Source organism: Balearica regulorum, chromosome 15, assembly GCF_011004875.1.
Source record: "Balearica regulorum gibbericeps isolate bBalReg1 chromosome 15, bBalReg1.pri, whole genome shotgun sequence".
Lineage (NCBI taxonomy): Eukaryota > Metazoa > Chordata > Aves > Gruiformes > Gruidae > Balearica > Balearica regulorum.
In genome coordinates, this window is record NC_046198.1 from 1997426 (window position 1) to 2010939 (window position 13514).

The window sequence follows — 13514 nt, forward strand, 5'->3', positions numbered from 1 at the left end:
GAGGGGAAAAAAAAACCCAACCCCAAACCCCTGTCTGATCAGGCTGGCGATCGGTTCTGCAGAGGGAAAGCTCGTGGCTGCACCCACTGCCCTCCCCGGGCGACATCCGCCCAAACCGTCCCCTCCAAAATCCCCTCGGCATTGTAAATCAATGCCCCAGCTTCCAGACAGCTAAAGCAACTGGGTTTCCTGCCCGCACTCGCTCCAGCCCGGGCTGATAACACGTGCCACGCGCTGCCAAACGCCGGGCGAGCGCAGCGGCAGTCTGGCAGGGCCGGTTTCCGTCAAGGCACGGGCCGGTCCGGGGGCTCGGGCTGTTCAAAGCCATCCCGTGAACCCAGGCCTGGGGAAAAGCTCCTGGGAAAGCTGGAACGCAGCAACAGCCGGCAGAAAGCCGGGCAGAGCTGAAGGGCAGAAAGCACCCGGAGGTGCTGGGGGTGCGGAGTGGCAGGTGGGGACGGTAGGGATGACACGAGGATTTCCGTAACGCACCACCAGCAGACGTAGCAGGAGGTCCTGCGGGGCCACGCGCTCCAAACAAGGGCCACAGCCCGGGGCTTTGCGCCCGGCCATCACGCAGGCTCAGCCCAGAGCGAGGGTTTGGGAACCAGCCCGTCTGGGCGCCCTTCAGGGCACGGAGCGGGGGATTTACCTCCTGGTCACTTTGGATCCTCTTTGGGTCACACTCCCCCGCTGCGAAGCGCCTCCGAGTGCAGAGCCGGAGGGGCGAGCCTGGCATGGTGAGCTGCCGCTCTGCGTCCCTCGATGGGTTTCTGCAGCTCTGGGGCAAGGTGGAGGCTGGGCTCAGAGCTTCCTTCCTTCCTTCCTTCCTTCCTTCCTTCCTTCCTTCCCTCCCTGGCACTGGAAGGGCACGGCCAGGCTGCCACCCTGCAGTGTCCCCCCCCTCCCTCGGTGGCCACGGAGCCAGGACAGCCCCGAGCCCCCGCGCAGGAGCTCTCCCTGCTCGTCACCCCCAGCCTCGCCCACCGCAGAGGTTTCCACGCACCAGCGGGCAACGCAGGCAGCTCTGCCTGGCTCTACCTTCGCCGTATGGGGCGGCACCCGCGCCAGCCACGCCAGGAGCCCGGCTCAGCACCGAGCCCAGAGCAGCACCGGCTCCTACGCCACCTTCCTCTGTGCATCACTTCTTGCCGCGGGCAGGGGGGAGCCTCGGCGTGCTCCCCGCGGGCACAGGGCTCTCCCTCCACCTCTGCCCTGCGTCACCCCAGCCTGAGCTCAGCACGGCACAGAGAGCAGAGGACTGCAGCTGGGCAGCGAGGACCAACAAACATCACACACGTACCTTCTCCAGGAGAAAACACACGTGCTCTTATCTGGAAGGAGGATATCGTGGCCGGAGGGAAATCCTAGGAGAGACCTGGGCAAAGGACGATGCCGGATCCCAGTCCACGCACATCCCCATCCGCTCTGAAGGGGTCGGTGCGTCTCTCCCACCGCGTCCATCAGCGCCTCCCCATCACCGCTGCCGAGGGACCCAACGTCTGCTGGAACTGTCTCCCCGGAGCCGACTGGGGCCCAGGAGGTGGCGGGTCCCCGAGCACCGTGGGTCTGGGCTGCCAAGGACTGGGGCCACACGGCCCGTCCCACTCAGGGGCTGAGGGTGAGGTCAACTTTTTAATTCTCTGCCCAGTAATCAGAGTAACGATGATTACTTTAGAGGTTCAAACTAATCATAAATTTACTTAAAACTCAGTGGAACTACAAAAGATAGAGGCTTGGCAAAAGTCGTAATAATACTCAAAACTTAGCAGAACTATGAAAGGTAAGGGTTTGGCAAAACATGTGACGATACTACCCTATTGTGCTGAAAAGTAAGTTAGAGACAAAGAGAGTGACAGAGAGGAAAAGAGAGAAAGAAAAGAGAGAGGGAGAGAGAAAAGAAAAGATACCACCACCCTCGGATCCAGCGACGTTCTCTGCTCGTAGTTGTAGTCTTCAGGTGGTGGGCACGCACCGAAAACTCGTTTTCCCTTTTTATAACCCGATGTGCCCGCCCCATGGGCGGGGGTCTGTCATCACTGAGCAGGCGGTATGTGCTCAGGAACGTTCAGAAACGTTCCAGAAATGAGTTGGTGGGTTGTGGGGGTCCTGGGGGTCTCATTGCCCCCCCCGTCAGGGCTGACCAAGCCAGTGGTGATCTGTCACAGGCACATGGTGCACAGGGCACAGATGGTCACCGTTTCCGTGTTTCAGGACTAGAGGAGTGGTCTCACCAGACGTTATCCTGCCTCCACAGGCTCCGTCCTTCTTCAACACTCCCTGGTCATCATCAGCCCATCCCTGTCCATGTCAAGACGGGTGTTTGCGACATTCCCTTGTTATCAGGGCCTTACACCACACAAGGCTCTGCTAAAACAGTGGGTTTAGCCCAACTCAGACCAAAGACATGACTTGGTTTCCTAGAGCTCATCACCGCTGGCGCACAAGAGGAAAAGGAGCACAAGCAAACCCTCCCGAGCCCCCAGCAGTCAGAGGCTGCAGGATCAACCCCCTGCACAGAGGAACAGATGAGAAGTGTCGCAGCTCAGGGTGGAAGTTCTTTATTCGTGGCCTGGAGGAAGGAGCAAAACCTGGCAAATCTACAATCAAGTAGGAAATGCAATCACGTAGGAAAACAAGCTTCACGGAATTCAAGATAAGCTTAGAAATTGCCGTCAGCAGCAGGAGGCAGCTGTGTGTGCCCCCGAGGCGCTGGCACCGGGGACGCGTTTGGCTCCAGCAGCCCGAGGCAGAGCTGGTGCGGCCCCCGCAGCTTGTCAGCTCAGCGCCCTGCTCGGAAAGGACTGAATTTCAGCGAGCCCCTGATTTACCCTCAGCTGTAGTGTATGTACGAAGAAAGGAAATGGCATGAGACTGGCATGACAGGCAGATGGGGGAGCGGACAGACAACCGGATGTCTCAGGCTCCCAACAGACACAGTGCTACGGTCCACGGCAGCACAGAGCCAGCTCTGGTGGGCTCTGACCTCTCACCACCTCTGCTCCTGGGAGAGGGACATCCTCCTCACGCCGCAGGGGACTGCTGCCCCATCCGGGAGCTCCTGGAGGGGACAGGGCCACCTCCCCCTGTCAGGGACCAGCTTGGTCCTTGGTTTCCACCCCCCAAGGAGCTGCCAGCTCCCGTTGCCAAGTCAGATCCCAAAGGCTGATCTCAACCCCAGAAGGGCTGAACTACTCCCCCCCTCCTAAAAAGGAGGAGCTGCTGCTGGGGGGCTTGGGCAGCGCTCAGGCTGAGACAGGGGAGAGGGGAGGAAGAGGACGGATATCCGTGGGCGGCACTGCCCGGGACTTGGGAAAAGCCAGGAGAGCAGCTCAGAGGAGACAGGAACAGACAGTGATCACCACAGCCCGCACCGTCCCTGTGCTCTCAGCCGTGTCAGCTCAGAAGAAAGGGTGGGCACGGAAAGAGGGTGGGCTTGCTGCCCACCCAGCACCCCGGTGCTCCCTCCCCCAGGCAGAGGCAGGACGGGCAGGGTCACCACCACCACTCGCTGATCAGAGGCAGCAGCTCTCGGCTCCACCTCTGGGAGACGTCACCCCGAGATGTCCCAGAGCAGCAGCAGCAGCATTCAGTCAACGTTTCTGTCCATCGGTCAATCTCAGGCTGTCCATCATTGATTTTTGTTTGCTCCTGCAGCCCAGAAATCTGCAAGACAGCAGGGAGGTGGGTACACAGTCCTGCCTGGACCTGCCCTGCTCACGGAGGCTGCCAGGCAGGACACAGGCAGGGGGAGAGGGGAGGAAAGGAAACCCCTCTCCCAGAAAGCGCCAGGCCCCAATAACCGGGCACCAGCTCCCTTCCCACCTCTGCAGACGTAGGCAGCCAGAGTGAGTCCTGCGTGCAGTCCAGCTGCAACACAAGACGCGCTGCAGTAACTCACGCAAGGAAGAAAGGGGAGGCAGAGGCTGTCAGGACAATCTGTGCCCAGTCCTGCTGGTGCGGCACAGAAGAGGGGCATACCGTTGCTTCATGGGACACTCAGAGGTGTCCAGCCAAGCATCCTCCAGCAGGAATGACAAGAAATAACCTTGTCAACTGCAGGCGCATAGGAAAAACCCAGCAAGTTCTCCTGCCCTTCCCAAGTCATCCCTAGGACTGCCCACAAGGACTCAGAGCTGTTCCCCACATCGCTCCGTGCCTGCTCTGACGACAGTGCGGTGTACGACCCTGCTCTGCCTTCCCAAAAGTGGAGGAAGGCTTGAAAAAAAACCACTGCCAAGTCAAGACCTGGGCTGGCTGCCTTCACCCAGAGACCCTGCCCCCTCTCCCCCAGCACAGCGTGCGCCCCGCAGCCGCCACAGGAGGGGCAGAGCCTGGCGCTGCTACAAGGAGGTAATGCCATGCCCCTATACCATGGGGTAACAGGGTTTCTCACACGAGCTCTACTCTAATCCCACGGAGGGGGGAAATGCACGTCACCTAGAGTTTAGCAGAGGATGAAGCAATACCCAGCAAGGCGGGGAAATTGTTGGCAGAGGTCAGCCAGCTCCCGCCGTCCACGACCAGGGTGGTGCCCGTCACGTAGGAGGAGAGAGGGCTCGCCAGGTACAGCGTGCTGTGGGCGATCTCTGTCTTGTTTCCTGCGCGGTGGAGGGGGATTGTGTCGAACTGGCTTGCTTCCTCGGCAAATTTCCCACCTAGGAGTGGTAGAAGAGTCAGCTAGGACTGCGGGACCACCTGCCCACGGCCACTGCCTGCCGGACACTGCAGCACCGCTCGCACGGGGCTTGCTGAGAGCCCCAGGGAACCGAGATGAGATCCTGGGGACAGTCCAGGAACAAAGGCCTGAGAAGAGAGTTAAATGAGGGGAGCTCAAGCTCAGCAGCAGGAGAGTTCAAGACAGGACCTCAGAGAGCTTTCCTGGCTTTCAGGGCTGCAAGAGCTACACCATCAGGCAAAGCAACCGGCCAGGCTGAGCTTTGCGGGAGCACGCTACATCACAGCATCAGAGAGCACAAAAAGGAGTCACTTGACAGAAAAATCGGTCCCTGCGAGGTACTGAGGACACAGGAAGGGCTGCTCCCCCAGTGAGACCTGCCAGCCGAGTCACAGGACAGCCGTGCCCAGCAGCAACGGCCCCGGCCGCATCACACCCCCCGCGAGCTGCACGGCACGGGTGGTCCGTCACGGTCCCCTCCCAGATGGACGTGAGCAAGCCACCGCTGAGGCAGACAGGAGCCCCAGGTTGCCTTACCCAACCGCCGGTAGCCCTCGGTGCCTGTAATGGGGCCCGGAGCCAAGCTGTTCACTCGGATGTTGTTGGGTCCCCACTCCACAGCGAGGTGACGGGTCATGGCATCTGGGAAGGGATTACAACAGGACTGAGATATGGAGAGCAGAGCCATTCCAGTAACTTTTGGGAAGGGGGGGAGGAGGGGCAAAAGCCACAGGAGACTCTGGCTAAGAGCAAAGGTCCCTGGGGGAGAGAAAAGCCTCATCCCAGACCCAGGCACATAGTAACCACACTGATTCGTATTCACCTTTCCCATGGACATCTTCCCAGCCCAGTATCTGGGAAGATCCAGCTTCCTTACTGGCCCCACACAGCTTGCAGAGCCCCAGCAAGGAGTGTTAGGTACCTATGGCAGCCTTCGCAGTACCAGCATGCACCTGGAGGGCCTGCCCTCGGTAGCTCAGGGTTGCCGTGATGTTAACGATGACCCCGCCGTGGTCCTGGGGAAGGAAAGGAGACGTGGCATCAGGTGGGGAGCAGAACAGGGGGTCACGTCGGAGAGCGGTGGATAAGAGCTGGGCTAGGAGGGACAGTCACATGTGGACAAAGCCACCTCTGTGCGGATAACCCATTGCAGGGGCAGCACTGCCCACCCGGCCTCACTGAGCCAGGGCAGCCAGCGGGGCCCTTCCAGAGAGGCGGGAGATGCAGGGGACAAGCAAAGGCCAAGGGAAAAGAGAGGAGCTGGAAAAGGAGCAGCAGATCACAGCTTCTTCCCAGGCAGGTGGCAAAGCACGGGAAGGTGCCACGACAAACCCCCAGGGCTAGAGAATATCTCAGGACCAAAGCCAGGTTTGTTTGACACTAACCCCCTGCCTACCAAGAGCCTTTCCAGCAAGTGCCCCAGCTCTGGTTCCACTTACCCGGAAATATTTCTCAAAGAGGACTTTGGAGGTGTTGAAGGTGCCAATGGTGTCGATATCTATCACGGTCTTGAAGGCGTTGAAGGACAAGGCGCTGGCTGGGCACAGAAAGTTTCCTGCAGCACCTGAAGAACAAGCAGCCGGGGGCACAGTCAGGACAAGGCCAGAGATCAGGCAGGTTCAGGGCACTTCTGCGAGAGGGATGGTGAGTGGTTCCCTTTGGGTAGACTGGAGAACACGTGGAAACAGCCCTAATAAGCAATAAACAGGTTGTGGCTCTGGGTGCCCAGCAGCACAGCCAGCCTGAGGGCAGGAAGGTGCTACGCAGTGAGAGCAGGGACGATCGGACAGTCTCACATTAAGAAGAGGACTTTGCTTCCTCTGACACCATCCCCTTTGCGCTCTCGGGGGCTGCCCAGATGCTCCCAGGCCAAAGCGGCATAAGCCAGCCACTAGTCAAGCACAACCTCCACGCAGGAAAATGCCTTTCCCAGCAGTGAGTCTGCACCAAATCTTCCCCTTGCCCGCTCCAGCAGCTCACCGTTCACGAGGATGTCAATCCGCTTGAACTCTTTCAGTGCCTCATCCACCGCTGACACAATGGTTTGGGGCTGCCTGACATCTACGGACAGAGGCAGGCACTGCTGGCCTGTGGCTGCCGCCAGCTTTTTAGAGGCCTACGCACACACAGAAAAAAAACAAACAGAGGGGTGAGATTCTTTCCGAGACTCTCTCCTTCAGCAAGGCTTAGACCTCATGACAGGCGAGCAAGAAGTCAGGCAGGAGCCACATCCCTGTCAGCACACAGCAAACACTGTGGGCAGGAGAGAGACCTGCCCAAACACGGCCACCTTCAGCCCGCAGCACCCTGCGACTAAAGCTCCTGCACCTCGTGTCCCAGCTGAACTGCCAGGCTCGCCCCGAGGCTGCAACTTGCTAAGCCCAGTTACCTCCGAGGCCCGTCACCGACACAGCACATCCCGAGCAACATCTCTGCAGGGCAAGTACAAAGGTTGGACCCCAACAAGGCATGTTTGGCACGAGCTCAGACATAATTAACCTTTGGATCTAAAAACGTCAGTAGGCAAAAGGGCAAATGCAGACCAGCGGTTGCCAGGGTCTCTACCTGCAGCTCTGCGGCTCAGCACCTGCCACAAATCACCCCCTAGGGCGCTCGTTAAGAACATGACTCTCCCCAACAAATTAAGCACAGGGGACGTGCAAACTCAGCAGCAGCCCTGCACAACACCCAGCAACGCTCTGCGTTCTTGCTTGGGCTCGTCGGGCCCTTCCCTCAGCAGCTTTGAGCCCCGACTAGCACACACGTACGCCGAGCATCAAGAGCCTGGGAAAGCAATCTCTGTGTACTCAGAAGACCCCCAGCCCCTGAGGACTAAAAAGCTGCTGAGCTTTGCAACTTGTTTTCTAGCATGTGAGCATGAGGGAACGTGAAATGACAGCACTAACCTCCTCCAGGAGGCAGCCGGGCCGTGCCAGCTCACTCCCAAGCACTGATTTTGATTACATTTCAGTGAACTCCACACGCAGCTACCGCAAAACTCTCTCCCACTTGCTTTCAGCCCGGAGACCACAGCACAAGCCATGGTGAGGAACAGGAACTGTGATCAGCCAACCTCCAGCCTGGGGTCAGACACGCAGGGGCGGGTGTTTGTTCTGCCCAGCCGCCCACAGGGTAGCTACAGTCCAATACAGCTTCTCCAGTCACTGCTTTCCAGACCTGCATCCTCCCCTCCACCTCCAGATGCAATATAACTGAGCTTTTGGGGCTCAGTGCACCCACCTCAACCCACGTAACCCTTGGACAAGGGGGTCTTGCCCTGCTCGAGGCTGAGATTTCAGTTTCACCTTGGGCACTGCCACTTCCCTGCCAACAAACCTTCACCACGGTTTGCTTCTTTCTGTCTCATCAACAAAAAGGCGATGCGATATCTGGAACAGACGCTCCCAAAGCTGGCGTGGGAAGGTAGCGAGTTTCAGGATTAACTGAGCTCTACTGTGAGGTGCGGCGGGTGCAGCCCACCCCAAACGCACGCCTGTCCCGCCCATCACCGCTGCCTGCTGGTGCGGAAGCGCTGAGAGCCGGGAGAAGACAGGGCAGCACTGATAAGCCATTTCTCCCGTTGCACTACTCCCACGGCTCCCAGTTCCACCCAGGGGAGAGGGGGAAAAGGATTTTCAGGCCTTCACAGCTCTCCCCTCTGTCTGTCTGTCCCGCTGGAGCGTACAGACTCACCTCCGACACTCGCTGCAGGTTCCGGCTTGCAATGACCGTCCGGCAGCCGTGCCTGCAAAGAAAGGGCCGGTGAGAAGGACCACGCAGCGCCGGCTCCTCAGGCTCACCTCGGAGCTCTGGGGATCCCCAGTTCGGTCCCTGGACAGACCGCTGCTCCTCCAAGCCCGCGGGACTCAAAACGGGGCAGAGTGACGGGGCACCGGAGACCCACCCGGGCCCTGTGGCAGGGCCAGCCCCCGCCTCCCGCACCCCCACGAGCCTGCAGCAGGCAGGGCTGCCCGCACCTCCTGCCCGCAGCTCTCACGAGCACCCCGCTGCCCCCGGCCCACCTCCTCCAGGCCCCGTTACCAAGGCTGCCTGAAGGGAAGGGGGAAGGGGGAAGGAAAAGGGAAAAGGGGAACGGGAAAAAGGGAGAAAGGGAAAAAGGGAAAAAGGGAAACGGGAAAAGGGAAAAGGGAAAAGGGGAAAAGGGAAAAGGGGAAAAGGGAAAAGGGGAAAAGGGAAAAGGGGAAAAGGGAAAAGGGGAAAAGGGAAAAGGGGAAAGGGGAAAAGGGAAAAGGGGAAAAGGGAAAAGGGGAAAAGGGAAAAGGGGAAAAGGGAAAAGGGGAAGAGGGAAAAAGGGAAAAAGGGAAAAAGGGAAAAAGGGAAAGGGAAAAGGGAAAAAGGGAAAAAGGGAAAAAGGGAAAAAGGGAAAAAGGGAAAAAGGGAGAAAGGGAAAAAGGGAGAAAGGGAAACGGGAAAAGGGAAAAGGGAAAAGGGGAAAAGGGAAAAGGGGAAAAGGGAAAAGGGGAAGAGGGAAAAAGGGAAAAAGGGAAAAAGGGAAAAAGGGAAAAAGGGAAAAAGGGAAAAAGGGAAAAAGAAAAAGGGAAAGGGAAAAAAGGGAAAAAGGGAAAGGGAAAAAGGGAAAGGGAAAAAGGGAAAAAGGGAAAAAGGGAAAAAGGGAAAGGGAAAAAAGGGAAAAAGGGAAAGGGAAAAAGGGAGAAAGGGAAAAAGGGAAAAAGGGAAAAAGGGAAAAAGGGAAAAAGGGAAACGGGAAAAAGGGAAACGGGAAGGGAAGCCTTTCGCTCCCCGGGCACTGCCACCACCCCGCAGTCCCGCACCTCATGAAGATCTCGGCGATGCGGAAGCCGATGCCCGAGCCGCCGCCGGTGATAAACGCCACTTGGCCCCTGGGGGAACAAAGGGACAGTCCGAGCCAAGCGCCAGGCACAGCCCCCGGTCCAGGCGGCCCCGATCGGCGCGCAGGCCGCGGGCGGCACAGGCCACGTTCCCCCAGGCCGCGGCCCTTCGCCCGGCGCCCCGAGCTGAGGCCCCGCGGCGGGGCAGCCCCTGCAGCCCACTCACGCCAGGATGTCGGGGCTGAAGAGGTGGCGGTACTCGCGGAGGCAGTCGTCCGTGTCCAGGTCCGGCGGCGGCCGGGAGGCTGCTGGGGGCTCCGCCATGGCGGCGCCACCTCCGGCCGGCAGCGGGAGGCGCTCGGGGCGCGGCGCGGAGCATGCCGGGAGAGGGAGTCCGCGCAGGGACCGCGCCCGCTCTGCGCATGCGCGGGGCGTCGGCAGGCGTCGCCTAGCAACGGCGCGGGGGCCGCAGCGGCGTCCCACAGTGCCGCCCAGTGTCCCCAGTGAGGCACTGGTGACATCCCGGTGACATCCCGGTGACACCCCCCGTCCCTCCCAGTGATATCCCGGTGTGCCCCCGGAGCATCCCCCTCGCCAGCCCAGGCCCCCTGCAGAGCCTCCTGCTGCGCCCAGGGACATCCCAGTGTCCCCCAGGGACATCCCAGTGCCTCCCAGGGACATCCCAGTGCCTCCCGGGGACATCCCAGTGTCCCCCATAGACATCCCAATGTCCCCCAGGGACATCCCAGTGCCTCCTACGGACATCCCAGTGCCTCCCGGGGACATCCCAGTGTCCCCCAGTGACATCCCAATGTCCCCCAGGGACATCCCAGTGCCTCCCGGGGACATCCCAGTGTCCCCCAGGGACATCCCAGTGCCTCCCAGTGACATCCCAGTGTCCCCCATAGACATCCCAGTGTCCCCCAGGGACATCCCAGTGCCTCCTACAGACATCCCAGTGCCTCCCAGGGACATCCCAGTGTCCCCCAGTGACATCCCAGTGTCCCCCATGGACATCCCAGTGCCTCCCAGGGACATCCCAGTGTCCCCCATAGACATCCCAGTGTCCCCCAGGGACATCCCAGTGCCTCCTACGGACATCCCAGTGTCCCCCATGGACATCCCAGTGCTTCCCGGGGACATCCCAGTGCCTCCCAGAGCTGCCCAGTACCACACCGGTGTCCCCCATGGACATCCCAGCACCTCCCAGAGATTCCCAGTATCACACCAGTGCCCCACAAAGCCACCCCAGCACTTCACAGTGACGTCCCAGCGCTTCCCAGAGCTGCCCAGTAGCATCCCAGTGCTCCCCGGGGACACCCCAGTGCCCTCCCGAGCCCCCCAGCGTTCCCTGGAGGCAGCCGAGGGAGCGGGCCGGAGCCACGGCTGGCGGCGCTGGGGTTTATTGTGGGGCTGGGGGGTCCTGCCGGGGGCCGCCCTAGGGCCCGTAGGTGTAGTCCCGGTCTCCGCTCTCCCAGGCCACCAGCTCGTCCCGCTGGAACCAGAAGCCGATCTCCCTCTGCGCCGTCTCCACCGAGTCACTGGCGTGGACCACGTTCCTGCGCGGGGACGAGGACGGTGCCGTGGCCGTGGGGTCCCGCCGCCGGCCCCGCCGCCCGCCCTGCGCCCCCCTACCTGCTGACGTGCATGCTGAAGTCCCCCCGGATGGTGCCCGCCGCCGCCGCCGCCGAGTCGGTGTCCCCCACCATGGCCCGCGTGGACCTGACCACGTTGTAACCCTCCCACACCTGCGGGACAGGGGACGCCTGAGCCCCCCGCACTCCCCCAGGACCCCCGTCCCGTCCCGTCCCCTCACCATGGCCACCAGCGGCCCTGAGGTCATGTAGGCGAGGAGCGCGGGGTAGAAGGGCTTCTGCCGCAGCTGCTGGTAGTGCTTGTCCAGGAGACCCTGGTCCGCCTGACGGCAGCGTGGGGTGACGGCGGGGACACCCGGCCGGTGCCCCCCGCTGCCCCCCCTCTCCCGGCACCCCCCTGAGCCAGCTGCGGGGCGTGGGGAGCAGGGTGCACCGGGGGGACGGGTGGCAGCTGGGAGGGGATGGGTACCTGCAGCAGCTTCATGGCCACCAGCTTGAAGCCACGCCGCTCGAAGCGCTGGATGACGTTCCCCACCAGCCGCCGCTGCACCGCGTCCGGCTTCACCAGCACCAGCGTCTTCTCCTGCAGCTCTGGGGGGGCTGTGAGGGGACGGAGGGGTCGCCACCAGACATGGGACACGGGCACGGGTTGCGGCAGCAGGACCCCGAGCTGCTCACGGAGCACCACAGGTTGCTTCTCGGTGCCAGCGGGGTGACCCCGTCCCCACCCCAGGCCGTGTCCCCCTGGCCAAGCTGTGCCTTGCAGGCTGGGAGGGTCCCGGCAGGGACCCAAGAAACGCGCTGCAAAGCCCTGACAGCTGCTGGGGACACGTCCATGGCTGGGAAATACCCTTTAACCCAGCGTGGGACGGGCTGGCTCTGGTTTCAGATACTGCCGTGTCCTGGCGGGGGGCTGCAGGTGCCACCCGTGTGCCATCGCTCCTGCCTGGCTTTGGGTGCTTCCCCCTGCCCGGAGGCATCTGGGCACCAGCCCTGGCACAAAGCGGGTGCCCGGTCACAGCCCTCCACTGGTGCAGAGCAAAATCGAGCACTGTGGGACGGCAGGGTCCGGCATCACCGTCACCTGTGGCACCGTGGCACAGCAGGGTCCGGCATCACCGTCACCCGTGGCACCGTGGGACAGCGGGGTCTGGCATCGCTGCCACCCATGGCACGGCAGGGTCCGGCATCGCGGCCACCCCGCTCGGCCCTGCCGCTGGCCCTGCCGGAGCCGTGCTGGCAGGAGGGGACAGAAGTCCCCCAAGGGACAGCGCGTCCCATCCGCTGGAGGAACGGGACAGGAAGGAGAGGGAGGGAGAGGGGGACAGGAGGCCAAGGCGGGGTGCTTTGCTGCCAGCCCCAGGTTTCGGGGTCCTGCCCACGGCTGCGAGGCCGGACCAGCCCCAGTGCCGGTGGGGGCAGACCCCAGGGTTTCCCCCGCTTTTTTGGGTGTTGCTTCGCGTGGCTCCCACCCTGGGGATGGCGCAGGGGTTGTCACATCCCGGCCCTGGGGACACCAGACCCCTCGGGACCCACGGGACGGTGCCGGGGAGCCACCAGCTCCAGCCTCTGCCCCATCCCGACATGTGGGCTGAGCCCCCGGCACTGACCCGCACCACAAAGAAGCGAAGGAGCCCAGGAGCCGGACACCCTGCCTGGGGTGCTGTGCCCGGGGAGGAGGGACGGGGGGCACTGGGAGGGGATGGGGCAGTGGCCACCACGGGGACAGGAGCCCCGAGGGGCAGGATGGGCAGGACGGGATGGGGACAGGGACAGGACGGGATGGGGACAGGATGGGATGGGGACAGGATGGGATGGGGACAGGACGGGATGGGGATGGGGTGCCCAGGAGCAGGACAGGGATCGGGCCTGGGTCCCCAGGGGCAGGGTAAGGAAGGGGCTGGGGGCAGCGGAGGGATGGGGACAGGGTCCCAGGGACAGGACGGGGATGGGGCCGGGGGCGGGACGGAGCCGTGTCTCACCGGAGCCGTAGCAGCGGGGCCCGGGGGGGCGGCTCAGACCCGGCTGCCCCCGCAGCAGGCTCCGGGCCAGGCAGCGCCCCAGGGAGCCCATGGCGGGGCCGGAGGGTCGGACCTGGCCGCGGCGGGGTTCCGCCGGCCCGCGGAGGCTTTAAGGGCCCGGCCGAGCCCGGGGACGGGTCAGGATTCCGTCCCTCCCCTTAAAGCAGCCGCCCGGACCGGGCAGCCGCCGCGCCTGCACGGAGCATCCCGGTACGGGACAGCCCGGGTATGGAGCATCCCGGTACGGGACAGCCCGGTACGGGACAGCCCCGGTATGGAGCATCCCGGTACGGGACAGCCCGGTACGGGACAGCCCGGGTACGGGACAGCCCCGGTATGGAGCATCCCGGTACGGGACAGCCCCCGTATGGAGCATCCCGGTACGGGACACCCCCCGCTATGGAGCGTC

At 62.3% G+C, this 13514-nt stretch overlaps 2 protein-coding genes across 7 annotated transcripts; both read right to left on the minus strand.

The window, feature by feature from the left end:
• Positions 1-2545: 2545 nt before the first annotated feature.
• On the minus strand, positions 2546-10140 carry DECR2 (2,4-dienoyl-CoA reductase 2). Of its 5 annotated transcripts, none has more exons than XM_075767146.1 (10): positions 9716-10140; positions 9472-9540; positions 8372-8423; positions 6659-6794; positions 6118-6242; positions 5601-5694; positions 5216-5320; positions 4470-4658; positions 3826-3954; positions 2546-3666 (listed from the first exon to the last, which is right to left on the minus strand). In XM_075767146.1, exons 1-10 carry the CDS (start codon positions 10126-10128, stop codon positions 3632-3634), a joined length of 1347 nt encoding a protein of 448 aa, XP_075623261.1. In that variant the 5' UTR covers positions 10129-10140; the 3' UTR covers positions 2546-3631. The 5 variants fall into 5 exon arrangements, with proteins under 5 accessions (XP_075623261.1, XP_075623256.1, XP_075623258.1 ...); XM_075767141.1 differs by having other exon boundaries at positions 3826-3951; positions 9716-10134; XM_075767143.1 differs by having other exon boundaries at positions 3826-3870; positions 9716-10132.
• Positions 10141-10876: 736 nt separating this feature from the next.
• NME4 (NME/NM23 nucleoside diphosphate kinase 4) lies at positions 10877-13230 on the minus strand. 2 transcript variants are annotated; one of them, XM_075767151.1, is made up of 5 exons: positions 13067-13230; positions 11554-11684; positions 11306-11407; positions 11125-11237; positions 10877-11048 (listed from the first exon to the last, which is right to left on the minus strand). In XM_075767151.1, exons 1-5 carry the CDS (start codon positions 13155-13157, stop codon positions 10928-10930), a joined length of 558 nt encoding a protein of 185 aa, XP_075623266.1. In that variant the 5' UTR covers positions 13158-13230; the 3' UTR covers positions 10877-10927. The 2 variants fall into 2 exon arrangements, with proteins under 2 accessions (XP_075623266.1, XP_075623268.1); XM_075767153.1 differs by lacking the exons at positions 11125-11237; positions 13067-13230 and adding an exon at positions 12188-12781 and having other exon boundaries at positions 11554-11702.
• Between the last annotated feature and the right edge of the window lie 284 nt (positions 13231-13514).

Excerpts from the sequence above, each read along its gene's own strand:
- DECR2 (XM_075767146.1), bottom strand. The coding sequence starts at position 10,128 with ATGTCCCTGGGCGCAGCAGGAGGCTCTGCAGGGGGCCTGGGCTGGCGA. Across the intron at positions 4,659-5,215 it reads CGAGGGCTACCGGCGGTTGG|GTGGGAAATTTGCCGAGGAA; the intron begins GTAAGGCAACCT and ends TACCACTCCTAG. Across the intron at positions 3,667-3,825 it reads GGCTGCCTACGTCTGCAGAG|ATTTCTGGGCTGCAGGAGCA; the intron begins GTGGGAAGGGAG and ends GCTGTCTTGCAG.
- NME4 (XM_075767151.1), bottom strand. The coding sequence starts at position 13,157 with ATGGGCTCCCTGGGGCGCTGCCTGGCCCGGAGCCTGCTGCGGGGGCAG. Across the intron at positions 11,408-11,553 it reads TGGCCATGAAGCTGCTGCAG|GCGGACCAGGGTCTCCTGGA; the intron begins GTACCCATCCCC and ends CGCTGCCGTCAG. Across the intron at positions 11,049-11,124 it reads TTCAGCATGCACGTCAGCAG|GAACGTGGTCCACGCCAGTG; the intron begins GTAGGGGGGCGC and ends GTCCCCGCGCAG.